The sequence below is a fragment of the Apus apus genome, chromosome 7 (genome assembly GCF_020740795.1).
Source record: "Apus apus isolate bApuApu2 chromosome 7, bApuApu2.pri.cur, whole genome shotgun sequence".
NCBI classification, from domain to species: Eukaryota; Metazoa; Chordata; class Aves; order Apodiformes; family Apodidae; genus Apus; species Apus apus.
Window position 1 is genome coordinate 5,421,820 of NC_067288.1, and position 26,983 is coordinate 5,448,802.

The 26,983-nt window shown below is 51.9% G+C and overlaps 1 protein-coding gene across 1 annotated transcript in view; it reads right to left on the bottom strand.

Annotated features, from left to right (window-relative positions):
• Positions 1 to 26,983, bottom strand: part of LMX1A (LIM homeobox transcription factor 1 alpha) — a 42,350-nt gene that overhangs the window by 3,554 nt on the left and 11,813 nt on the right. Inside the window, exon 4 of the mRNA XM_051624940.1 lies at positions 2,580 to 2,812. Within this exon, the coding sequence (XP_051480900.1) occupies positions 2,580 to 2,812 (233 nt within the window). The remainder of the gene's footprint in view (positions 1 to 2,579; positions 2,813 to 26,983) is intronic.

Genomic DNA, 26,983 nt, shown 5'->3' on the forward strand with positions numbered 1-26,983 from the left:
GGGCCGGGACATTCCTCGCTCAGGAGGATTTAGGGAGAGGAGAAACGTTAGGACGCTTTTAATTGGAAAGCGGGGTCCTCTTTCAGAGGGGCTTGTTTACTTAGGCTGGGTGGTGGAGGCTCGGGGGAGGCAGTAATTGAAGCGAGGGTTTGGGAGATTACAGGCAACATATGGCTTGCTTTTTATCTGCGCTTTCTCATAAAGTGGCCCTTGGCTGGGGGGAGGGAGAGTGGGGGGCTTCAAAGCAGCAAGGGGGGGACAGGGGAGAGGCTGCACAAGCATATCACATGCTGCTGGTGAAGGGCATCAGGGTCTGGTGCCAGAGTGGAGACAGCCCTCTGCACCCCCCAGCGTGGCAGGGGTCCCTGGGGAGATGCACGCAGGAGAGGGCAAAGCCACATCATCGTGCTGAGCACCCACTTGGGCTGGCCCCTGCCACACCACTGTCCCCAGAGCCACGTGGCAAACTGTCGGTGGCCACCGAAAGCAGGCAGGGATGGTGGAGGAGCTAAGCTATGGGGTCTGTGGGGAGACACAAAGGGCCAGGAGTCCCCAGGCCAGGGGCTTCCAGAAGCTGCCGGGGGCTTCAGGTTGGGTTTCCAACCAGCCAAGGAGTTGCTGTGCCCTTTTGACTTCCACACTGTATCCCTCGGGTTTCAGCTGGAGTTTCCACCAAAATAAGTCTTTCCCCTGGAGGTTTTTGCTCACTGAAGCTCTTGGTTTGGCTGGAGCCCTTGGCAGCAGAGCTGGACCATGGGCCAATGAGTCGCTGGGGAGCAATAGCTCCCCAACCTTTCCCAAACTGCCCTTTTCCCCCACTAGGAATAAACCCAAACAGTTGTGGCCGATTCACTTATTTTCCTGCATGATGTCTCCTCATTGGTTCCTATTTTAACTGAAAGAGTTTGCACAGCCCAGAAGGAAAAAATAGTAATTCTTCACTCAATTAAGGACTTTCCCAGGGCTAAGGCAAGAGCCAGCGCCAGCATGACAGATCCTGCATCTCTCCTGCTTCTCCAGCTCCTCCAGCACTGGACCATTACTCATCAGCCCCCTTCAGCCACCTCCTTCCATGGCCTCATTTTATTTTTTAAATATCATCACTGTGGTTTGGGAGGAGGATTTTTTCTTTCGAGCGAGCAGACTTGTGGAGCTTGGACAGAGCCAGCCCCAGGCAGGGCTGCAAAACAGCCAGGCCCTTGCTGCAGAGGAGCACGATATTGAAGAGAAACATGAGTTTTGGGGCAATTTTTGCTCCATCCCCACCAAAACTATCCCCCACGCATCTTCTCCCAGATGCAGCATCACCTACACCTGGCAGTGAGCACCTGGCTTTGCTGTGTCCATGACCTGCCCCGCTTCACCCCTTAACAACCCCCTCCCCTATGGACTCATCATGCTGATTTCTGTGTGGTTTTTTTTTTTTCAATCCAGTGCTTTGCTGCAGCAGGGAAAAGACAGGGCCCAGCCCAGCTTGCCAGCAGCCCTTTTTGGAGCACAGCATTTCAAAGGCAATTCCTTCCCTCCATAAAGCAGATTTTTCCCCCAGTGAGGGTTTTTAAGAGCCGAGCAACCCACAGGCACAGCGTGGGGCCGCGCAGCCTCGCGGGGCTCTGTGGGGACAGTGATAACATGAGCATTTCTGCTCGCAGATCATCCCCACCCCCCAGCCCCCGTGGCTGGACTTCCTTACTAAAATTGTTTTCCTGGGAAACATTCGGTTCTGATTTTGCAGATGACTGCAGATGAATATTTTAGTGTGGACCTGATGCTCTGGGCAAGCTCACCCGGCAGTGACACCCTGGCTAGAGCAGGACACCAGCTTCCAACCCACTCCCAGCTGTGGTGCCACCTCTTCTGCAGCCTCTCTTGCCTCCACCGTGTCCCCGCAGTGTCACCATGCCAGGTCTGCAGCCATGCTCTGGCCATCAACCACCTGGGAAGCTGCTGGGGACACAAGATGTGCAGGCTCCTTTCTGTCAGTTCGTGTTTTAGCTCTGTGCCTCAGTTTCCCCTCAGTGTTAAGCAGGGTGGCTAGAGCAGCTCACTCCTTGCACTCAGCCTTGCCAGAGTCCCAAGCGGGGATGGTGAGGCACAGGGAAGGGACACAGAAGCTTCATCCCAGTGCACTCAGTAGGATGCTTGGGACTGTGATTTTCTTTTTAGGAAGAAAACTCTCAGTACCAATGTATTTATACCAGGGGCAGCTCTTCCACCTCCCTGGGCAAGGAGGTGGGAGATGTCACCTTCAGCCAGCATGGCTATCCCTTCTGTGCCCAGGGAGGCTGTACACTCCTGGGGATGGGGCACTGCTGCCCTGCACAGGCCAGGAGCACAAATCCTCAGAGAAACCAGACGGGATGGTCCCCAGAGCATCCTGCAGCCCCTCAGCTACTGAGGGTCCCTCACCACCGAGCTGGGGGAGGCTCTGGCTGGAGAATACAACAGTGCTCATAGAGCCTTTCCCTTTGGACCACGGGGCAGAGAGCCCAGAACCTCATCTCCAGACCTCACCACACTGGCAGAGGGCCTTGGAGCAGGAGCAGCCAGGGAGACGCCGGGCGCGGGCGGCCCCTTACCAGAATCCGACAGAGCCGGGCTCACCAAGCTCAGCAGCTCCCGCTCCTTCTCGTAGTCGCCCTTACAGAGGAGCTGTCCCTCCTTCAGCACGAACTCGTCGCCCTTCTGCAGCCGCCGCTCGCAGACACAGCAGCAGAAGCAGCGCAGGTGATAGACGCTCTTCTGGGCGCGCATCACCAGCTCGCTGGGCGCGATGGCCTCCAGGCACCCGGCACATTTCACCGCAAAGAGCCTGGGGGAGCAAGAGGAGATGCAGCTGGGACACCCAGCAGTGCCACGGCTGCACCCGGGGGGTGGCACGGCACTGGGGACTAGCAATGGGGCACCCACAGCAGGGAGGTGGGCACTGGCACCGTGTTGGTGCTGGCACCCCGCAGTGACGTGGCACGTGCTGCACGTGCGCCCTGTGCCAACGGGGGGATGCTGCCTTGGGCTCAGCTTCAGCATTCAGGTTGAGCTGCTACCAGGTGCTTATCATGAATGTAGTCAAAGGATCAAGACCCCAATGTCTGGACGCTCCAGGTAAAAAGCAAACAGGCATCCAACCCAACTACCACCACCACCAGACACAGAATGCACCACATCTGTACGAGTTTTATCAAGCCAGCCCTACAAGTCTACCTGCCTCCAGCTCATGCCTGGATGTAAGGAGATGCTGCAGATGGCAATGCGGCCAGCAAGCTCATCCATGTCTCTCTACAACCACCTTCAGAAAGCATCCAAGCTGTCAGTCACCCACAAACCATCCCATCCTCTGGCCTAGGTCATTGGGACAGCCCCATTCCTGCTTGCAAATGCACCAGGATTGTCTAATATATCATTAAAATTTCCATGGCAGCAAGTTTTGGGTTAAGGCTGGTGACAGACTGAAGACTTGATGTGTCAAAAGGAAAAGAAAAAGCTCAGCTTGTTCCTTGACATTGATGTGACAGTGTTTGAGCTATCTCTAACTGTACAGCTCCCAGGCTTCAACACAGTGGCTTTAGACTTAAAAGCCAATAATGACAGCAATAACACGTTAGGTTGAAGTGGAGCTTCTCTTCCTCTGACTTTAAATGTCCTTACCAAGAAGCTCAGTAGCATGATCAATGATTTACACTTGGGGAAACTGAGGCAAGCAGAGCAGAGGTGGCAGTATCAGTGTTGGATTGAGAGGACTTGGAGGCACCTGGATCTAAATCTTGGGCTGAAGGTTTTAAGTGATTGGGATGTTTTCCCTAGTAGAGATGTTATGAGGTACCAAACTCTTTGGTACCTCCTAATATGTTTGGTTTTGGCTTGGGCCCCATAAACAAAAAAGTCACTGTTTACCCAGCCTCGTCCTAAATATCTGTGGGAACTGGACATCATGATTGCCCTGTCTTGATGACTTTGGCCCAGAAAGAGGAGTCAGAAGTCAGCACACATCCTGCAGAGGTTATCTCCGAGCAATGCCCATGTCCCAGTGCAGGGATGCCCCAGGGACCTGCGTGGGGAACTCTGCATCCAGTCTCCCTCCTGCCCCACAGGGCTCCCACCTCTCTGGTCTCTGTCCCCTGTGTCATTCCAAGGAAGACCTGTGGGCCTGGGGCTGGCTGGGGAAGGGATGGAAGAGCAGTCCAGGACTGCAATACTTTGTCTTTTTTTTGGCTGTTACATTAAAAAAACCTCATAAGAAACGAAAAGCACTGAGTCAGCCCCATTCCAACCAGAAGAGGACCAGATGTATGCAAACACATACAAAAATATGCAACAAAACCCAAAACAATACCCAACAAAACCATCACAAAATGGGGATAATTTTTAAAAGTTGTTGTGGTGAGCCTGATAGCCCATAAAACAAGGAGACAGGGGCAGAGCAAGGCATGTATGTGTCTTTCTGCCACCTTGGGGTCCTCTTGTGGATGCTGCATGCCAGGAGCTGGGCCATGCTTGATCCCTCCTGGGTCTTCCCAGAACAGGGATGGGGTGCCTTGCTCTCTCTTTGCCACCCAAATCCTCAGTGCACTCAGCAAATTGTCACATCCCCCAAGAAGTAGGAAAGGGGTGTTATAAAGCACTTATAAAACACCACTGTCGCTGCAGAACGTGGCAAATCATCAACAAAAAGGTGGAGGATAAGGAGTTGATAATTCCAGATAATGCCATTAGTAACACTTATTTTTGTACATTCAACCTTAATTTCCCAGGTTTACATACAACTGTCTCTCTCCATCTTTCCAAAATCCCTGTGACTGCCTTGGGAGCACAGGGATGTATATTCCCTTGTACACATCCCTTCTGACGAGTCATTTTTCTCTTCTCCCAGCTCTGAGGAACACAGGCTTGTCTTAATATTTCTGTAGCCATTTCATCTTTAATTATGTCTCTTTTATGTCAAAGTGGAGATGATCTGTATTCATCTGCTAACACATTCTCATTCTGTTTAAATGAAGTTTAAGTCCTACCTGTTGGGATTACTAACTGCTCTCAGTAATAAAATACTGATAAGCTATTACCTTCCTGCTGTCTCATCTCCACGAATTAATGTGCACAAAATCTCTATTTCCAGGGCACTGATTAGAAAGCCATAAACCTTTGCCAATAAGACACAGCAGCACCAACCAAACAGTGGATGCTTCTAAGCCCAAAGCACGTTGCCAAACAAGAAGATGTGAGATTTAGTTGAACGGTTGCCTAATATTAGGCATTTAAAGCCTTACTTGGGTCATGGAATAAACAATTTTATTTCCAAACTGCTGAGTCCCCGACAGCTCCTGCTGAGGGATGCCGGAGGGACGGGACATCTTTCACTGCCCAATGCAGGACTTCCCCACCCCTGGGCAACGTGAGATGCAGAGAAATCCCCATAAAACCTCCTCCACAACATGAAACTCTAAAGAGCTCCTTATAACCCCACAATAAATCCAGATCTTAAGCACTAAAAGGTCACAGGCATAAAAACTTAAACCTACCACTGGAAGTAACGGGGAGAGAGCAAAGGGTAATCCTGGTGTTCAAGATCACTATAGCCTTGGACCAGCCCTGGACAGTACCAGCTCCTCCACAGGGACTGGGGAGGAAGACTGCATGAATCACATGGATCACCATGGATCCCCACATGGATCATGCCCCCGCATGGATGATAACCCCACTGAAACCTCCCTGCTCAGCCTGAGATGGGGCTGGAGGAGAACTGAACACTTGTGCCTGAGCAAGACGCACTAGCCTGGATCCAGAGATGTTTTCCTTCATCCTTGGGACCTTCAGTTCTGTGTCCAGCTCCCTCCTGCTGCAAGCAGCAGGCAACAGAGCAAACAACACCTTTTCTCCCCTCTCCACCTCTCTGTGCCTCCCTGCAGCTGCAAAGGCGACTTTGAGATTAGATTTCTCTACAGGAGGCTGCACAGGAGAGAGCAAGGACTGGCTCTGCCCAGTGCCTTCAACAGGTTTTAAACCAAGATCAGCCAGCCTTAAAATGCAATGCAAGCTCCTTGATTTCTGCCATCCAAGGGATGGTTCAGGATTTAGCTCTCCGTAGACTTTTTGTTTCCCCCCTGCTCTGTAGCATGGGATTCAAAGGCAAAACCAGGCCTGTCTGGCAGCCTCACGTCTGAAGCTGGCAAGTGCAGGGGCAGGGTGACCTGCTCAAAACTGCAATGGAAACCCAGCCTGCCACGGGCAGCTCAGTCAAAGCCTCCGCAAAGCACTGACAGGGAACATTTGTAAATAGAAACTACACAACACTCAAGTTAGGAACAAATGGAAACAAAAACACGGCAATGCAAGCAATACACAACATAGGACTTTTGGTTTCTGAGCTTGAAGCCATCCTTCTGTGCTGATAATCTATATGAACATATTTTTTAAATGTAGGGCCCTTCTGAAATGACAATCTGCAGTTCTGAAACAAAAAGCCAGTGGTGGTGGGTTTCAAGAAAACCTTGAATCAAAACATTTTGCCATTTCCAAAACCACAACATTTCAGCTCAAAGACTCCCCGAGGGAGAGCCAGCATGACAGACATCCCCCCCTCCCCCTGGGACACAACCCCACGTCTCCATGCAGTTCCTCCTCCTCCAGAAAGCCACCCCAGACTTCTGCCTTGGGCTTCCCACCTGTGCAGCACCACTGAAACTGAGGTTATTTTGACACTTGGCCAAAGCCACCTCTGGGCTGGCACATCCCACCCCTGGGGCACCACTGGAGGGGCAGCGGCGCGGGCAGCCCTGGTTTCCCACCGGAGCTGCTGGGATCTTCCTCCCTTTATTTTGAGGTGACAGGCTGAAAGGGGCCATGATTGACGGGCGCTTCCCGGCTGCTGTCTGTCTGCGTGCGCTGCATACAAAGGCAGCCCCTCGGAGCCTCCCCGGGATGGGGAGGTGGGTCGGGAATACCGATATTAAATACTGACGGACAAATCTCAAATGGAGGGTTGGTCCAGGCAAAGCAGCTCTGCCAGGCAAGGGGATGCTTTCCTCCCTGCCCGCACCAGCTGGGCCCAGGGATGCGATGGGAAAGGGCAGGGTCAGCCCCGCAGGCCCCTGGCTGAGGGCTAGGGTAGGTGCTGCTGGCACTTGTCCCTACAAAGGGACGCTGGGTTTTCCAGCACCTTGGTACAGCGACCTGACCAACTCATCTCTCACTCTCACCAAGCCCCAGGAGGAGCTAGGAGGCTGAGCAGACCCCAGCTGATGCATCAGAGGTGCAAGGAGCTCCATCCTGGCCATGCTCAGAGCCATCCCCAACTGGTGGCTGTTCAGGGAGCAAAGCCGTGACATCCCTGGCGCCGGTGATGAACCACAGGGCTCCGTGCAGAGTGAGGATGCCGGATTGAGTTGTCTTGGCACCAGGTCATCTTCTCACTCACTGTCACTCCCCAGAAGGGGGGACAGCAGCACCAGGTCCTTGACAAGCTGGCAGTGGAAAAATGCCAGTCGCTGTCAACCCTACAGCCACGGCTTGGGAACGAGTCACTGTCCTGATGCCACCGGGCACCTGTCACCCTGTCCCACTCTCCAGCCCTCCTGGTGCATGAACCACTGCCAGGAAGGGAGGGTCATGGATGCAGCCTATGGAGGGACCACGTGGACCCCTGGCCTTGGCAGGAGGGGTGCCAAGACCATGGGAGCAATGAGGATGGAGAGCAGGCTAGCACATCCTGGGGAGAACATTTTGGAGGACAACCCAGCACAAGGAAGCTCCAAACCCACCCCAGGTCTCCAAGCTCCCCTGCTGATGGAGGAAAGCACCCACAGTCACCCACCCCTTCCCTCTCCACACACACCAAGCCCTCAGAGAGCTCTCTGGTGGGACAGAGGAGGGATGTTTTCCTCAGGGCTGTTCTCCTGACCCTTCTCCGTCTCCTGGCTCCCTCCCCCCCGAGGCGGACAAGTGTTCGCTTTACTGCCTGGCAACGGGGCCGGGGCTAAGCTTGCTAAAATATGAGTGTTTTTTGGCTGGAGTACCAGAAGGCTGCAGTCCTACAGAGAGAAAAAAATTGAGCACTCCATGCCATGGCTCCAGAAAGGGGGAGAATTAGGTTTCACACCGAGCAGGCTGGACCATGGCATTCTTTAGTTAATGCTTAACAAACGCCCAAACAAAAGCGGCCAACTTCGCTGCATGTTTGTAAAATGTATTCTCAGCAGATTCGGGTTTATTGGAGAATTCACTCACTTTGCAGCAAGTGGTGTTTTCCTTTTTTTTTTTTTTTTTTTTTTAATTTCCCTTCTCCTGCCTCCCCCCTGGCTCAAGCCCTTCTCATTCCTGCTGCCTGAATGTATCTTCCGACGCTTCAAGGGGACATGGCAACGGAGCTGAAATGGGCTTATTTCACCCCAGGAGCTGGTGCGAACTCGCTGCCATAGCCCCAGGGTTCAAGCTCTCCCTAGGGTCTAGTCAAGCTGCTGGTGGCAACCAGGGATGGGGAGTCCAAAAAGCAAACCCTTGGCCTCTTGCAAACCCACCACCAAGCAGATGGCTGTGTTCTCTGAGAGGCCAGGAAAAGCAAGGAAGGGAGGTGAAGCCTCATAGTCCTGCTTTTCACCTTTCTTCACCTAACCCAGCTCTCCTGGGGTGAAAACCTGGAGGTCCTACCCCATCCAGCAACCTGCTCTGCCACACATCCCAGCCCTGCAAAGCTCCCAGGATCAGACAGCCCATCACAGTGGGGGCTGACAAGAAGCACAGCTTGCTCCCAAATGCAGAGCCACCATCAGCGACAGCCAGGGCATGGGAGATGGGGACAGCCCTGTCCAGGACTCTGGAGACTTTGGAGGGCTTAAACTGGGGACTCCATGCATGGTGTCCTGCAGGAGCATTCTTAAATGAGCTCCTGCCCTGATGCTCACTGGCACCAAAACAGCTCCCACATCCCTTCCCAGTGCCACCATGGCAAGGTAGACCCCAGTGACGGTGATGAGCGAGTGCTGGGGAGGGGGTGGCAAAGGGAAAGGGGGGCAGCAGAGGAGAATGGGGTTAGTGCTGGGCTTTTTAATCCTCCTTCTACTACACATGAACCATCCAAGCCTGACCAGGAAAGGGCACCTTTGTCCCTGCCTCCTGGATGAGGACAGAAGTGGTCACTTAACACCCCATTGGCCCCTCCAGAGACCACGCTGGGACATGCAGGGGCACTCTAAGAATGAGAGGGTTAAATAAACAGCCAAACCAAGCCTTCCAAGCAAAGAGCTGCTGCCAAAATACACTAGAAAGCCTCAGGCCTTCTCTGCACCAAAGTAAAAGGTCAAGTGAGTGCACAGCTTTTATAGCTGCTTCAAATTGTTCCATTTCTGACCAAGGACATACCAAGAAACTTTCACCAATTCCGTTCTATAGGATCTCATGGCTCTGGGTCCCCTCCAGGCCCTCAAGAAGTCTGATAAAAATCCTCTACTGACTACTCCACTGGCCAGAAAGTGACCTCCTGGGCACGGTCAGAAGAACAAGACCAAAATGCTGATTTTTCTCCCTGCTTCCATAAAAGGCTGCTTCTTCTTGTGCCCCCTGCCTCCATAACAGCTTGTAGCATGGGGCAGGGAGCTGGCCCCATCACAGCACCCATCGAGCATCTGGTTTTGGAGGCAGGAAGGAAAAAGGTTAGAGGGGGAGAGACCCACACAACATTGTATCCAAGCCCAAATGCCATCCCAACAGTGGCAACCCAAGGATTGATCCCACCCATCCCTCAGCACAGCACTTCTGCAGCCCAGCCCGTGTATCTCCCGCCAAGCTGAATTTCGAGCGGCGACCCCCTCCTCCCCCTGTGCCCCCAAGAAAACAAGGATAATTGAAAAACCACAATATCACTAGTCAAATTTAATATTGAGAGTGAGTGAGCGGGAGCCAGAGGTCAGAATTAATTACACCCCACCATATTTCAGCGCACTGCCGCGGCTCCGTGTCCTTTCCTTGGGGAGCAGCGCTTCCACAGAGAGGTCGACAGACATTATTAGAAAGGACTGATTTAAACGTACCCCCAGGAGCTTTTCAGCTTGTCTCTTCAGAGGCTTTGTTTGTAGTGAGATTAATGGGAAGGCAAATGATGGAAAAGCAAAGGCACCAGGAGCAAGAGGATGTGCCATTGCCGCCACCACTCTGGTTTGACCAGCTTTAGAAGAGGGCCAGGAATAACCAGGAGAGAGGGAAATGCTGTTCGTGTCACTCATTTTGCGGATAGAACGTGATGATCTTGAAATCTGCTTTTTAATTGCTTTCCACGAGACAGAAATCCTGGCTGAAAAGGCTCACGGGCTGGTTTTCCTACTCCCTTGGGGATTTTACACACTTGCTGGTTTTTCAGCAAGCTGTATCACCATGGAAAAGGAACAATTTTCATTCTATTCCATTTTAGGGTACCCTCTCTTTTATTTGCCTCTGAATCTTTTGTAAACCTCCCGTGATGCAAAATGAAAATGGAAAAAAAAGAAAACAAAAGCACAAAACCTGAAAACCAAACAAATTAAAAACCTTTCTGTTTGCCACTCCAAATTTCAAAAGGAAGGTTACAAAAAAGAAGAAGAAAGGTAAAGAAAGAGAATTCTGATTAAGTGGAGAAGCTGTGGAATCTCCTTCCCCTAACACAGTGTGTCCCAGCCCTGAGCAACCTGATCCAGCATCCAAGAAGAGGAAGGACTTCCAGTGATGCCATAAATTCACATCCACCTTGTATCAACAGGTTCAAAAAGAGATTAGGTAAATGCAGGGGACTGATTCCTCCCCCTAACCTGGTCCCACAGCTCCAGCCTCATGCTCAGAATGACCCAAACCTCCAACTGCCCAGGGCAGCACAGGCTCTCTTGGCTTTCACAGAGCATCACCATCGAGGGCAGCACAGGTGGACCTGCATTGGGTCCAGCCCTGATACTGCGGCTCCCAGCTGCTCTCAAGTCTCCCAGGCTACAATCAAGCCTTGTCTTTTCCTTTATTAAACAGAAAACCCAGGTTCCCCCCAAGGGCTCTCCAAGTACCGGGGCCGCAGGAGCTGCCGTTTCCCAGGCGTTTAAAATTCACGAGGTGTTCGTGCCGACGTGCAAACGCTCATTCGGAGGCAACCAATATCCTGTCGAGCTTCCCAGAGCTCCAGCAGCTATAAAAACCACTCGGCTGTATAAAAGCTAAACAGAGTAAACCAAGTTGGACACAGAGACCAGCTGCTTCAGCCCGGCTCAGCAAACAGAAATCCACGGGAACACACCGGGCGCTGCCGGCAGGGAGATACTGCTCTCCCAGCTGGGTTATTTCTTGCCTTATCTTTTATTTCTATGTGCCCCAGCTCACCCTCACATAGGGGTTTTGCATAAATATCATCTGCCTGTGTTGTCAAGTTGTTGGGATGGGTATTTTGGTTGTGTTTTGGGTTGTATTTTTGTTGGTTTTTTTTTTTTTTCAATAGCGATTCCACAATGGGAAGCAGCTGTTGTGGTTAACAAGCTGCTCTGGAGCAAAAGCTGCTCTGCACATCGAGGTATCTCAGAAGAGGCATCCTTCATTCATAGCTCCGTGCACTAGAGAGCACTATAACATGTGTTTCCATGAAGTTTGTTAACTACTCGGCTAAACAAGCGCGTTGGAAATGCCAGAGGAATATGCTCTGGAATGAATGGAAATATTCATCTAAAAAGACATTAAATTTAAGCCATCTTTTTTCCCCCCTCTCCACTGAGCTCATGTTGCAGCTCTCTTCTAGCATGTGCTCTTGGGAGAAACAAACGCTTGGGGTGTGTTTTGCAGCCTCAGTGGCACCCGAGACAGGGCAGTGATAAGATATGACGGCGCATAGGGGGGTTCCTTGTGCCATCAGTGGCCAGGGGACACGTTGGCAGAGGAAGCCAGGGAATGGGCAGTCAGGATGGGCTGCTCACTGGCCATAATCCTGGTGAGTGACCTGCTCCCAAGTGACATCTCACAGGTCTCTGCCTTTGGTGGGTCTGAGCCCCAGCTCCCTGGAGATACTGAGAATCCTAGAGAATTGCAGTCTCATCATAAACAGGGGTAAAACCTCTGGAAAAAAAATGTGATTATTTGGTGTTTAAAATTCCCTTTCCTCTCTAGAACTTCTTCCTCTTCAGTCTTGGGAAGTCTGGGAGAAAAATCTACACCTTTAGCCAACACTGTCTTGAAAACTCAATTTTACACCAATGTGAATCCAAACCTCTGTGTGGCAACTTCATTTCAAGGTAGCTTGGGGAGCCATGAACACCCCAACAAAAGGCTCTTACTGATGGCAGCAAATGAGACACAGTCTCAGACCCTGACATCAATTTGTGGGGTCAGTATCCATCCCAGAGGGAAGATGTTCAGAAGGCTCCAAATTACCTTAAAAGTGCTTAGTGCCAGAGCTGGTTGAGAGCTTTCACAGAAAATAATTTCCCTTCCTTCCACTTGCTCTATTTTATATACACACACACACATATACATTATATGTGTGTGTGTAAATATATATATACACATACATGTTTTTTTCAACTCAGACCTGTACCCAAGGGACCTCTCTGGTTCAAGTCACTCAGGCTCCAATGGGCTATGCGCAGGGGTGCTGAGCAACCTGGAAAACAGGGACCACAGCACTTTGCTTCCACTTGTCAAAAGCTCTGGCTGGGCTCCATCTCACCACTCCCTAACCAGAAACATTTTTCTAGAGCCTTTCAATATAAAAAAAAATATATTTTTTAATTTTCCTTAATCATTTTGATTTCCTCCTTAAAGACAGGAACGACCGATGCTCTGCCCTACACATCCCTCAGCACCCATGTCCCTCATGGACTTTCCCACTGTGCTCCCATCACCAGGGGGGCAGGAGGAGGCTGAGCAGGGATTCAGGGGCAAAGCACAGAGACCCCTACAAGGGCAGACAAGGGGGCAGGAACAGCTTTGTCCCCTGTGCCACCATCTGGCTGTGCCACAGTCACCGTTGCAGGGATGCAGGGCTGGTGCCCACCTTGCCAGGCTACCTGAGACAGGTCCCAGTGCTGTCCAGGCACCAGGACGAGTTTTTGACAGATTAGATGGCAAAAGCAAACATGCTTTCTCTAAGGAAACAGGTTTCTGCCCCTTGTCTGCTGGAGGTTATCACAGTGCTGGGGGCAGCAGCACTTCCTAACAGCCTCCAGCAGCCAGAGAGGCAGGATATTACTTTGTTGCTTATTCATTTTATTGCTTCTCCTTTCTAAATATTTGCTTGGCAAGGAAAGGATTCCCTTTACACTGTATCTGTTTTTACAGGTCAATTGAATTTCTGGTACTCTCAATCCCTCTTTCCTTCCAATTGCATTTGCAAAACAAATATTGATTGTACCAATTAGCTGCAAAACCCTCGCAGAAGACAGCTCAACGCCTTCAGCCAGGAGAAGGATCTCCTAGCCCCAAAACACATGCTGGTAGACAGAGCCAGTGTGATGGAAGCCCACAGGGCAGCAATGTCAGGACAGGACTCTGCAAACCCCCAGCAGGACCCTCTGGAAAACAACAGCAAAAATTATGTTGCTAATCCTTCCAGCTAATCCTACCTAGAAGGTAACATCATTGAAGAGTATTAATTTAAAGCTGGGGTGTCCCCTCACACCAGAAACAAGTGTAAACTACCCCTGCACCCCTAATTCACCCTGGAACCTAACAATTGTAACCAATGGAGTCAGTTTTTCTCCCAAAACAGCTTTAGGCCTGTGTGGCACTGGGCTAAGCTGTCTCACCAAAAGCAACAGGCACATCCAGCCCAAGCACCACGTCACACTCTCTCATGCTGATTTCATTGCTCCAAGTATTATTTGTGGTTTCCTTGGGAGGTTCTGTCAAAATCCTCACTGCCACAGGGAGAAAGGAAAGATGTCTCAACAGAAAAATAAGTCAGCATTAAAAACCTGCCGTGTTTGGCTCCAGTGCAGCCTGAATAACTTTTAAAAGCACAAATGAGATCACATGGTGCTGCAAGTCATGGTGGTGATCCTTCACCCTGCACGTTGCCAGGCTTTGGTGGCTCTTATCAGCCCAAGGAAAAGTGGGACAACGCCAACTCTGGTGTCACCCTGGCAGGAGCTGTGACACTGCCCCACAGCTCATGCCTGGCTGGGTCACCACTGGTGAAGCATTCAGAGTACAGTGCTAAATGTGTCCTGCCTGTGTCAAAAGTCACAGCCCAAGGCAAAGGCACAGGAGGGGTGGTGGGGGCTGCGCTGGATTAGCCACCCAGACCAGGATTCCCCATCCACAGCCTGCCAGAGCCAGGACTTCCCTGCTGCAATGGGGCAAGAGAGATGCCGGGCACAGCTAGTGGCTGGTCTGTCGCAGGGAGGACTCCCAGATTGCCAGCAACACCCAACCTGGGAAAAAATCTCTTTATCCCGCTCTCAGCCTCAAAATTATGCTGCAAATCCCAGAAAGCAGATGGTCCACAGTCACCTTCACATCCCCTGCAGCCCATGGAAAGCAAACTGCCTGGCACAGCCCAGGAGTGGCCCAGCACCTGGGAGAAAAGCTTTTTTCCCAAAAAACGTGGGATGTTTTTGTCCCCCCCTCCCCCCATTTCCCTGAATCACAGCCAGGGGAATTCAGGCTCTCCTGGCAGATTTGGGGTAAAAAGAGACAAGAAAGGAGAGCAGTCACCTTCCTAGGGCCAGAGCCAGGGCACAGGGTCTGGTATCCATGGGGATGTCAGGTCCCACCTGCAGCTTGAGCTCAAGCCAGGCCAGAGATGTCAATATAGAAGATGTTGACATATAAGGTGTCAAAATATATGCCAGTCCCATCCGATGACAACATGCACACATCCCGTGTCCCGGGGTGGAGGGCGGGAAGCAGATGCCTGGTTAGTGAAAGGAGGGACCAGCCATGAACAGCTCACGCTCGCCTGCAGCTTGGCCAAGTACGAGGTTGTTTGGCTTTGTGTTTTGGGCTTGGGTCCATCTCTCTGGTTTAAAGCAGTTGAACTGAGCCCAAAGGCTCATTAAGCCGGTTCCGCCGCCAGGACATTTCATCCCAATGTGAAGTCAACATTCCCCTGTGCAGCTACAAGGGATCTGGGGTGAGCAAGAGGAGGCAGATCCCATGGCCAGGGCAGTGCTGCCAGCTCCCATCCTTCCACCCGAAATGGGTGACAGTGGGTGCTGGAGGCCCAATCCCCACAGCTGGGGTTTGAGTAAGAATCCCACCTTTTTGCTATTTCCCTATTCCCTCCCATTTTAAACTCATGTCCCTAGGCTGCATCAGGAACAGGAGGTCTTGGGCTAGCCAGTCCCATGAGCTCAGAAAGGAAGAGGGAAAAGCAAAGAGCCCAGTATTTATCCTCAATTCATGTCAAATGACATGATGGGAAAGCCAAGGTCAGGAGCACTGATTTATTGTGCCAGCCTGTCTCCCGGCCGTGCAGGGCAGAGGCAGCCTGAATCCCCCTCCCTCACATCGAGCCACACGTGTGTCCATGCCCTCCCTTTGACATCCCTAAGAAGACGTCACCATGCCACCAGCAGCCTCCCAGCCCTGCTGAACCCTCTAAAGGTCAACACCAAAGGCATGTCCACCACATATGGTTATTAGTTCTCCGTGGGTCCATCCATCCCTCCACTACAGCTGGGTGAACAATTCACAGCGCATAAATTTATCTAGCAGATCTCAGCCCACGTGCTGTTTGCTAACAGTCTGTAGAGAGGCTATATTTTATCCCTTTGGGTTTCTTGGCCAGCATTCAAGCTCCTGACCCTGATTTATTCGCAATCGGTCAAGAGCCACATTTCATCTCCGCAGGCCACGGCTGCACAGAGCTATTCCAAGCACGTGGCTCCACATCCCGCAGCAGCGTCGGGGCACCTCGCCGTAAGCCAGTCCTGGCTCTTTATGGCACCTCCAAGAGGTAACCAGGGGAATTTTGTGTTCAAAAATAGGCTCTGCGGGGGCAAACTTCGCCTGACGAGAGCAGCGTGGCCGGAACAAACCGCGCCTCTTCTGCGCACGAAGGCGATGAGAGCTCCAGATGCCGGCCAAAGCTGGCTCACCGCCTGCCCTCTTCCCAACTCACCGTCTCTTTGCCTACCTCTCTGCTTATTTATAGTCATGGAAGACCTTTGCACAACGCCCGAGCAGCCCCGAGGGTTTGGGTGTATGGGCGGGATGGCAAATGCCGCTCTTTCCAAAGGACATTCCAAAGTGTTTTTTCTTCTCTGGCTCCCAAGGGGGCTGCCCTGGAGAGCGCTACCTTTGAGACAAGACCTTGGAACCAGCCAAAACACTCCTCCTGGAGTTACACCCATCACCAACCTGGCCCTGGGGAGTTCACAAATCACCCCGCACTGCGTCTCAGCAAGTCTTTCCCAGGGGAGCAATCGCACTGATGCAGACACGAGCACTCTTCTGTGATGCCAAACCAGATACAATAAACAAGGTGATGGGAGAAGCACAGAGTCATGTCCATAATTTAGAGAAAAAGAGCGATGTGAAGGCTCAGGGTTAGTATCTGCCCTATCTGATATCTTCATTGGCAATTGCAATTAGGGACTAATTAGCATGTTAATAATATTAGCAGGAGATAATAAACTGGAGAGGATGGAATGGAGACAAAAAAAATAATCTGAAGGAGACCCTAAGCAGATGAGACCAATGGAGACCAATGAGACCAGATGACCCCAAGGAGATGAGATTTAAGGAAAAAAAAAAAAAGAAAAAAAAAAAAAAAAAAAGGAAATTCAGCCTGGAAAAGCACAGCTTCTGCAGTCCCAGGGAAAAACATCCGGAGCAGCTGCTGTGGTGGGAGAAGGAAGGCAGGAGCAGGGTGTTGGGCAGCCTGACCTGCTGGTTCCCTGCAAACCTGGTAATGGGGCTTGCCCACAAGCAGCTCAGCAAGCTAGGGCCATGCCCAAGGTTTCACTGGGAGGGTTGAAGAAGGACCAGCACCACACACACTGGAGATCCACAGGGATACTGTCTGGGTGAAGTAGTGCCTTGTAGGGAAAAATAATATCCCAGGTAGGACTGTTAAAAGCAACTTGATTGGAGCCAATTCTCCTGCTTGGGCTTGGGAAGCTCCATCACATGAACATCTTCCCTCCGAGCAGCAGCTGTGTGCCTGGATTCCAGGTGGATCAGCCACCTGTGGGAAGGGAAGAGGTGGCAGAGGGTTGCCACCGTCACCCCAGCTGGGCAGGGGGGGACAGGAGTCCGTGCACAGAGCTAATGGCTGTGGTCACACTTCTAGAGGAGATAGCGATGCCCAAGCTGTACACAGACGTAATTCTTCCTCCTCTGCTCACTGTGTGCTCTGTATCAACCAGCACAAAGCACCAGATGCTCCTGTCCTCCAGCCACAACAAAGCCCACCTATGTGTCCTTCATCACATGGGCCCCTGGACCTGCTCAGTGAAACCTGCATCAGCAGTGTCATATGGGACATGGGATGAGGGATGGTCCCCCAGAGTGGGGTACCTTCAGTGGTCCTTACCCTGGCCTCACTCCTAGTCTAACACTTCAGATGGACACAAGTTGTTTTCTTGTAAGAAAATCCTGTAACTCTTCAAATGACCAAAATGGGGCAACCAAAGCGCCTTTCTTACAGGGATCCTCATGGAGCAGCACCTCCTGGTACAAAGCCAGAGGCTGCAAAACCAGGCAGGATGTAAGGACTCCTGGGGGAGTCCCTGCTATGGGGCTGGAGCTGCTCTCACGCTGCCTGGGCAGCCCCAGGGGAGACAGATGAAATGGTATGAGGTCCCCCTCAGCAGCAGTCCTAACCTCACAGTTATGGAGGCGGGAAGGACCCTGCCCATCCCTGTGATGTTTGGGGTGAACAGGAGAGCTCAGAAAGGCTCACCTGATCCCTGCAGATCTGCTTCACCAACTGCTCTTTCTGCAAAACAAACAAACCCCAAAACCAAACTCCAGCAGTCAACAGAATTGCTCAGAACGGGCTAGGATCATTAAAAGCACCCTTCATCCTGACTCACAACTGCTCCTTTGCATCTCAGCTAGAGCCCCACACCCCCAAACCCCAGTGCTCCCAAGCTGGCCACCCCTGGGAGTCACTGCATCCTCTCCCAGTGCCTGAATAATTCAGGTGGACCAAGCAAGACCTGAGTCACTGCCACTTGTCCCCACCACGTGTGGGCAAGGAAAGTCATGCTGGGCACATTACAGTGTCTCCTCTAAATGGCTGCTGCCATGCCTGATGGCTGAGCACCCCAATGTTTCCCAGGACCATTTGGAGGGTTTAAAAGGGGAAACCCATTTTTCTAACCCATCAGCACCAGTACTGCAGCATGCACGAGCTCTGGAGGCTCTGGGTTGTGCAGCTGCCTGACACTGGGAAGGGGCAGGAGTTTTATCACCCAAAGGGGGATTTAAGCTATTCCTGATGCACAAGTATCCGGAGGCAGGCAGGGAGGAGGGGAGATGCTTTCCCGTGATTTCTGGGCTGCTCTCGGGCTGTCCTCGCTGCCAGGTCTTGGGCAATTTGATGACTTTTGTTGCAAACTGGATGAACAGGAGACATATGTGAAGGAGGAAACTCACATTCCTCTCGCCTAAGAAATCCCTTCTCACTTTCCCCCACATCACGCATACACCCAACCTCAGCCTCTCTGGCTGGCTTGGACACCAGCTCCCCTCCCACACCCAGATGACCTACTCATCCAGAAATGGCCAAGGCTCATGGCTGGGGCGTTACCCTCTCCTCCTTTCCTTCCCTGCCCGCCCCCTGCCTGCACAGCCCTGATGACAGCCAGGGCAGGGGGGGACCCTTCACCCTCCAGAGATGTGGAATATGTCAGATAAAAACAGCTTTTCCCAGCAGCATCAGTGAGATGGGGAATCCAAGCCTCCAAAACTCACTCCAGTCCCTCCACAAGCTGCATCCTGAGCTCCTCCATACCTCTTCTTCCAGAAACATCCTTGATGGCTCAGAAACTTGGATGTTGTATTTCTCTGCCTCTGTTTCCCAGTAAAAAATCCACACTGGGTGCTCCTTGCCTCTGGGACCAGTGGTCCCCCAAGTCAGGCAGGGATGTGACCCACTGGGCAGAGGTGGTGGACACAGCAAGGGACTCAGCACACCAGGCCCTTGTGCCACGTTTTCTACAGCAGCTCCCCTTCCTCAGGTGCCTCCTCTGCCCTTGGAAGTCCTCTGCAGGAGGCAGAGGTGGGAAAGGACTTGCACCAAGCCAAAACACAGCAGTAATGTCACCCCAGGCCACGTACACACAGGCAGAAAGCCAGAGCCTGCCCGAGCACCTGTGCAAGTCTGCTATGAAAGCCTGTGGGGAAGGTGCTCATGCTCATCAGGAGGAAAATCATCTGAGCAGGAATAGGGTCCAAACCAAAGCAACACAAAGCCCCTGGTTAGGGAATCAACCACTGAGCAAACCTCCCTGCTTACTTCTACAGCGTGTTACCACTGAAACCTAATGATATCACCTGCTAACCCACTGAACACCTTCTCAGCTGATACCTTCCAGGGTGAGGGGGTTAAGACAAAGAGTGACCTGCATGCCACTAGCATGGAAACATGCCTCCCCAAGTCATCTCCTGAGAGGGAGAAAGCAGGGGACTCATTTCTAGCGCACAGTGCAAAGCAGCCTCCCCATCCCTCTGGCCATCACAAGGTGCTCCCCACCTTCAACTACATGTTGCCAGAAAGCACCTGCAAGGCTGAGTAAAACTCATCTCTGAAAAAAACCACCCTCTTCCCCCAGGTTTGGCTGTGCTGTTCTGGGGAGTTTCTCACTGGTGAAAAGGTGAAGCTGAGACCTCGGATGAAAACTGCCAGCAGAAACCCAGAAGCACTGCGTTAAGCAAGACCCTGCAATCAGGCGCTTGCCTGTGCAATCGCGGCTTTGCAACGGGTTTTTGTGGGTCCACTGAACAAAGCAAGAGAGAAAACCAGACACCAGCGCCTGCTGCGTGGAGCAAGAACCCCCCTGCTCCCAGCCCATCTCGCTGAGGCCTCCTGAACTTCTTCCTCACCCTGCTTTCTAAAGGAGAATAAACACAAACCCCAAGCTCAGACCCTGATCAAACACAACCTCACACATGATGGGCAATGACCAGCACTGGAGTGGCAGGAATGAAATGCAGTCTTTACATAGACCTTTCCAGCCCTCTTTCCACACCCAGCTAGATTTAGGGCTTCTCGGCTGGGGCGGGACCATTCTGGGTAAGAGAAGAAAAGGCTCTGGGGTGGATCCTGCTGTTTCCTATTCCAGGAAGGCCAGAGCCCCTTTGAACTCTGTCCTGCTGCAGCAGAGGGAGAAATCTGGAGATGCAAAAACACACATCCCAAAGCTAATCCAGACTTACACAGTCCCTGGTGTCAAGCACTGTCATCCTGAACACATCACTGACCCATGCATGGGCCAGGTGGCCCCATGACAGACAGACAAGCAGGACATGATGATCTGCTACGTCGACACTAACAGGCAGCTGAACATCACCACTAGATTTGATCTTTTAAGCACCAGCGCTTTGCCCCAGGCAGCCAGCGAGACTATTATTAGGGCTTGAGGCAACCTGACCAGCGGCTGCTTTCCCTGCAAACCACCCCATGAAAGGATGCACAATTCCCACAGCAGTGCCCTTCATGGCATAGATACTGGATTTGGGAAATACTTTTTTTGCCACAGGTAACAGAGTTTTGATTCCCTCCCCCCTGCTTCAAATGAGAGCAGTTTAACGCTGTTTGCTAAGCTCCCCAGCTCTTTCCAGTGGACACCATCTCCAAACATCTGGGGAAAACCCAGCATGTACCGCAGATGGTAAAAGCAGATCTGTCACCAAAAGCCACCAGCATCCCTAAAGCTCACCCAACACTATCCCTCCAGAGCCCAGGAAGCCTGAGGAAGGAGGGAGCCAGCAAATGAAAGGTGTTGCTGGAGCAGTGAGCCAGCAAACAGCCCCACACGCCAGCACCTCCCTGTGAAATAGCTCAGCGGCCCCATCCAAGGTCTGGGGAATTGGCCAGGAGGGGCTGAGGCCCCTCAGAAACCTGCCAAAAAATTTTAGGACAGCTCAGGGCAGGAGCAGAGAGAGAGGCCTAGACATCAGCACAGATTGCGAAATTGAGATAGGACAACACCTCCCTTGCTATAGAGGCTGAGAGTCCTCCTGAAGCAGCTCCCCAAGCCAGGGTGAGCTCAGCAGAGGCATGGGACAGGCTGAGACACCCATGCCAAAGCTGCAAGGTGCTTGGGTGCTACTGAGATGGGTGCTGGGTGCAATGGGCATCCTCGCCCCAACACAGCCCCCTCCCGGGCTGCTCCTCCAGGAACCACCTTACAACGCGCCTTTGGATGTAACAGGACCCTGGTTTGCTCCCTTTTTATTGCAGTGTGTAAAAACAACTCTCCCATAATCTCGTTTTCCAGGTTGTAAACTCACTCATCAGTCTCTGGGATCAGGACATGCAGGGCCTGGCCTCACCACGCTATGTTTCTAACGATCTCAAAATCCTCAATGGGGAATTGTGCCCGGTTTCTGCCAACTATTATCTAATCTAATTCCCTCCATACCATTACTTAAGGATTTACAACACACAACCTCCCCTGAAATGGTTTCTGGTAAATTCTTTGAAAGCTCTTCTGGTCCTCACATCATCGTCAGGGTCAGCCACGCATTAATGGCAAAGCATTTATGCACCGGGTAACTCATTCCCTGGCAAGCGAGTTTGTTTATGCTTTTTAAATTCAGGAAGCAATTTATAGTTGCCACAAAAGCAACATGCTTCTCTTGGGTGAGAGCCATAAAGCCCTGACTTGCCTTAGGGAATTCAGATGCCTCCATCTCAACAGACACCTTCCATGAGTGTGGTGGCTGCAAAGTAAATCCTGATGCTGAATAACTGGTGGTAGGTGATCTTCATGCACTCACTAAGCCAGAGAGCTGTGACTCCAGCTTCCTAAGCCAGCCTGAGGTGACCTTTCCAGGAGACAGCTCTGCCAATGTCCCAAAGGCAAATAAACATGAGACCTAAGCATCTTCCAGCTTTCCCTAGAGCCAGAGACCTAGAAGTACCTATTGAAAGGTAGCACAGGACTTCACTGTATCCCCTGACTCTGGGACAAAACAAACCCCCTTCCCCCCAAAAAAAAAAAACCAACAACACACACACAAAACACCCAACCCACAAAAAACCCACACCAAAAAGCCACAGATAATGCTGCAGAGTGCCAACAAAATCTGTAGATCTGGTTAGGCATCCTGCAGAAAGCTGGAAAGCCCCAATCCCTGGAGCCCAGCATCCTCCACTCACATCAAAAACCCCAGTTCCTGGAGTCCAGTATCCTCTGCCCACACCAAAAATCCCAGTCCCTGGAAGGCAGCATCCTTTGCCCACACCAAAACCTCCAACCCCTGGAGCCCAGCATCCTCCACTCACACTGAACAACTGCAGCACCTGGAGTGCGGTGGCAGAAGCACCTACCCCACAGTGCTTCCTCCTCCTGACCAGCAAAGTCACCTCTCAGGGAAAGAGGATCCACTTGCTGCCTCCCACTAAAAGCAGAGCTCCCCAGCTTTCAGAAGACCAGCTCCCTCTCCCTGCTGGCCTCTGGCAGCCATCAGGAAGCAATGATTTCCAGGCTTACCCCTCTGCGCTAGACTTCAACCAGCTGCCGACAGGCCCGTGCACATCCTCTTCCTAATCCTTCACGCACCATCCCTAGACAGTCCCTGGCTTTTATTATTTTCTGGCAGGAAAGAGCACCACGTTAACCCCCATGCACAGGCTGCAGCCTGAGCATCTCTCAGCACATCCCAGCTTGGGTCCAAATTATAAATGAAACGTTTGCGTAACAAGAGAACTGGCAAGGGCCAGTTGCCCATTAATATTTTAAATCCCTGCTAATTCTTATTTAACAAGCTATCCAAAAAGTCTCTTGTAATTGCTTGATACAGTGATGGGCCTAAAATATTTATTGATAAAGACCATGGGAGACTCTTCCCGTGGAGATGGCTGTGTGTTCCTGCTAGGGGCTGGAAACCAAGGGACAGAGCACACCGCAGCATTGCTGGTTGTCCATTGAGACAAGGACCCTGCATGCCCCACCTCTGCCAGCAAACCCCTCCCTGCACAGCAGGACCCTCAGCTTCAGGGATATGAGATTAAAGTCCTTTCTGGGAGGTATTTTAAGGCACTGAGAGTGAGGAAATATTGTGTATGTGCATGCTGGAAAGTCCTGTCCTTAGGGTGATGAGGTAAAACTCTCAGGGGATGGAGCTGCACTTGGTGCTAAGGGACAGCAGTTTCCAGGTGTGGAGCAAAACAACTTCCATCTCCAAACCTGAGGTCCCGAGGCTCTGCTCCAGGAGGGAGGTGGCTCAGCCCCAGGCAAGGCTGCAGCCAGGAGCTGTCCCCCTGGCCCCGAGCTCAGCACTGACCTTGAAAGGCAGGGCAGGCGGCTGCCACCGCCAGCATCATATGACCTGTTACAAAACCCGACGGGCTCTACTTAGAGGTTACACGCTGCAGGACAAATTTAACACCCGAGAGCGTTCCCAATCCCACTGGAAGAATTCCTGGCAGGGGCTCAGTAATCGCCCACTACTGTACGTGGCCAAGTGCCATTGCATGGGTTCGGCTCCAGACACACGAGGACCTTGCTCCTTGTTTCTGATGGGAGAGAGGCTTCAGCTGATGGCTGACACCCTGCAAGATGCTGAATCCCCCCACAGAGTGGGCCTAGGGACAGAGAGCAAAGGGAATCAGGAAGAGATGCTGCTCCCAAAAGCCTCTGCTTGTTTACAAAAGGTATTTAAAGGGCTGCAGTTAAAGAGTGGCATTGAGGGCAGCCTGACCATGCAGCTGGGCGGTCCATGGAGAGATCCTTGGGGAGAATGATGCTCTGGTGGACATGAGAAAAGCAAGCAGATGGAATGGAGGCATCCTCAAAGGATGCCCAGTTCACAGAGGACAATACACAAGGACTACTCAACCCAGCCATGACTAAGGGAGAGTCAACACCAGGAGAAACTGTCCCTCTTGCCATCCTACCAGCTGTACAGGAGCTCTTCCAGAGCCAATGTTTGCAGAGGTGGAGCGGGTGGATGCTGCTCTGAAGCAGAGCCCAGGAAAAGCACAGGGCAGGCGAGGTGGGAGAGCCTCTCCCAGCTCAGCACTGAGCCAGACCCTACCACTCCCTCCTCCTCCTCTCCTTCCCTTTCCTCTCAACCGGCCCCAGCCCCGTGTTTCTGGAGCAGCAAGAGTCAGCTCGGCCGATGCTGCTGAGAGGACCCGAGCCAGCTCTGGCTATAACCTCGGGATGAAAACACAGCTCTGAAACACAGCAACGGGGAAAACAGACAGGACACGTGTGCAGGCATGAGGACTCCTGCCTTCAGAAGAGCTTCCATGTTAGCAGCAAGGTTTGCTGTAACAGGCAATGCCTGCTCTGGCTTCAGGGAAGGCGGCTGCTGTGCGTGTTATGGGTGGGCTCGTGTCCTCCCATCCCTTGTGAACACAAATCCAGGACCTGCTGCTCCTGGTCTGGTTTGTCCTCCAGCCTACACAGCAAACCTGGCACTATCCTGGCTGTGGTGCTCCCATGAGGAAAGGAGCATTGCTGTGACAGGCAGGTGGGGATGCTTGGAGTGGGAGCATGCCGGGCTGGGCTGTGGTTGCCCCCAGCACCTGATGCTAAGAAAATCAGGAGCACCAAGTGTGGAGGTGATGGAGCCAGGTCTGACCAGAGACAAGATGACAGAAAACGTCGTCAGGCCAGCAGCTATTTTTATCTGCAAGGACCAACACTTAATACCTTCCTATCTCCCACAAAATGTCACTTGAACTCCAGCAGAAAGCTTACACCACTCACAGACAAGGGCTGAAACCTGAGCACGTAATCCCTGCTCCAGTCAAAAGTTTTAGTGGGATTCACAGCGTCTGGTCAGGGGAAGATGAGGGGGAAAAAAAGCCCAAACAAAAAACTTTCCCCCGAGAAACAATGGCTGGGACAGAGGAGAGATGAGCCAGGCAGGTCCCCTCCTGGCACCACGTCCCTCTGCAGGGTCACCCACCACATCTGCAAGGCACACAGGACTTAGTAAGCCCTGAAGCCACACTGTGGCCTCCCCACAAGCTCAGCCAAACATTAGCTACCCTAAGAAGGACTTCAGAAAAGGGGGAGAAGGGGGAAAATCAGGTGCTCACCACCCTGCTTGCTACACTCCATAACCCCGGGAGAGGTGAAGGGCTGAGAGGAGCAGGGTAGGCTGGGCAGGGCCCAAGGAGGGCTGTGCAGCAGGTTGGGGCAGGACATCCCACCAAGATATCACTGACACCCCTCTTGGCAATCCCCCCCTTCTCCACCGAGCAGCTCTAATTACTTCAAACACCACCCCCCTCTCCAATCCCACCCCCTTCCCACTCGCAGCAAAGCCCAGACCCAGACATGCCTGGGGCAGGAGGAACGGAGGCTTCCACCACTTAATAAAGGCAAGGTAGAGCAACACCGTTATTAACAGCAGCCTGCCCCCCCTCTCCTCCTTCCTGACAGCAGGAATATTGCACTGCTTATCCCAGGGGAGCATCCCAGCACTGCCCTGACAGTGGATGCAATAATACGGCCCCTCCAGGCCCCAGCACGACCCTTTTATATTGCAGTGAGTGGCAACACCAGCACGGGCCTCTCCCAAATCCCCCCCTTATAGCGTAAACAGTGCTTAGTATCAGGGATGGAGGATGGATGGATGGATGGATGGATGGATGGATGGATGGATGGATACTGCCTTCCTTGTCAAGCACAGGATAGCTTAGATTTAGAAGCAGCATTGTCTGAAGGGCTCTTCCCAGGGCAAGGGGCAAAAAAGTAGGGAGCAAAGAGCTCCAGGATGAGACCGAGCCACGGTAAAACACACTGCACCACAGAGATGTCTAGTGTGCTCAGAAAATTCAGGTACCTCATTAAGGGCTTGCACAGCAACTGATAGGAGATTAATTTTGTTTGGGATAAAAGGCAGGAGCTCACATGTGCGTTGGAGCTGCCCCCAGCATCTTTCACATCACACTGCCTTTTTTAACATTAAAAAAACTGGCCAGAGTCATCAGGATGGAGGTGCAGGCAAGGAGAGGACCCAGTGGAGGACAGAGCTGGGCCAGCCCTGCTGGGCTCTGCCACCCCCGGGAATTGCAGCAGGATGCTGACCAAAGGAACACAGCCAGGGTTTCCCAGCAGAACACACAGCAACTCAGAACAAGCAAATAATGGATGTCAGTGGGGAAAACCAGCTCTGCTAGACCCAGAAATCCTCTCTTACAGCAAGGAGCAGGATAAAAAAAACTCTGGGGAATACAGTGCAGAGGCAAAACCCACATTCCTGAGATGGCCAAGAAGTGATCACATCTATCTCCCTCCATCTCCCATTTCTAAGATCCATTTCTGAAACATCCCGGGCCAAGAAACTTTGGTTGATTGGACGTGGTTAAAGCAAAAACACACGCGCAAAAAATCTTATAGCTGAAACTTAAATGGGCTCCACAAACGTCTTGCATATTTTCAAAGACACTGAGGAAATACACATTCCCCCCCCCCCCAAGATTGTGGACTTATAGAAAAAGAAATGCCCCAAGGGAAAAAGTTATTTAGAACTACTTAGGAAACACAAAGCACAAAAAAAGCCTATAATTATTTCTCTGCCAAGGGCTTGTCAGTTTGAAAATCCCTGCTCTTGAACCACTAATCCTTATGGAAAAAAAAAAAAATTAAAATATTCAGCTTCAGCAAGATGTGTTTTCAGTTGATTTTTGCTGCACTTTGCCAGCACAAAAACTCTAAAGGGGAAGACATAGATTTGGCTTTCATTTCATTAGCACCTTTCACCCGCAACGTGCCTGATGCACTTCTCCAGCCAACCAAGGAGACCTGCAAAGCAACACCCTGAGCCAAGGCCAGTGGCTGCTCAGCACGAGAATGGTGCTCTGCAGGCATCAGGCCTGGTAGGGAAGGACCAAGGCTGATGTTTGGAGGGAGAAGTGTCT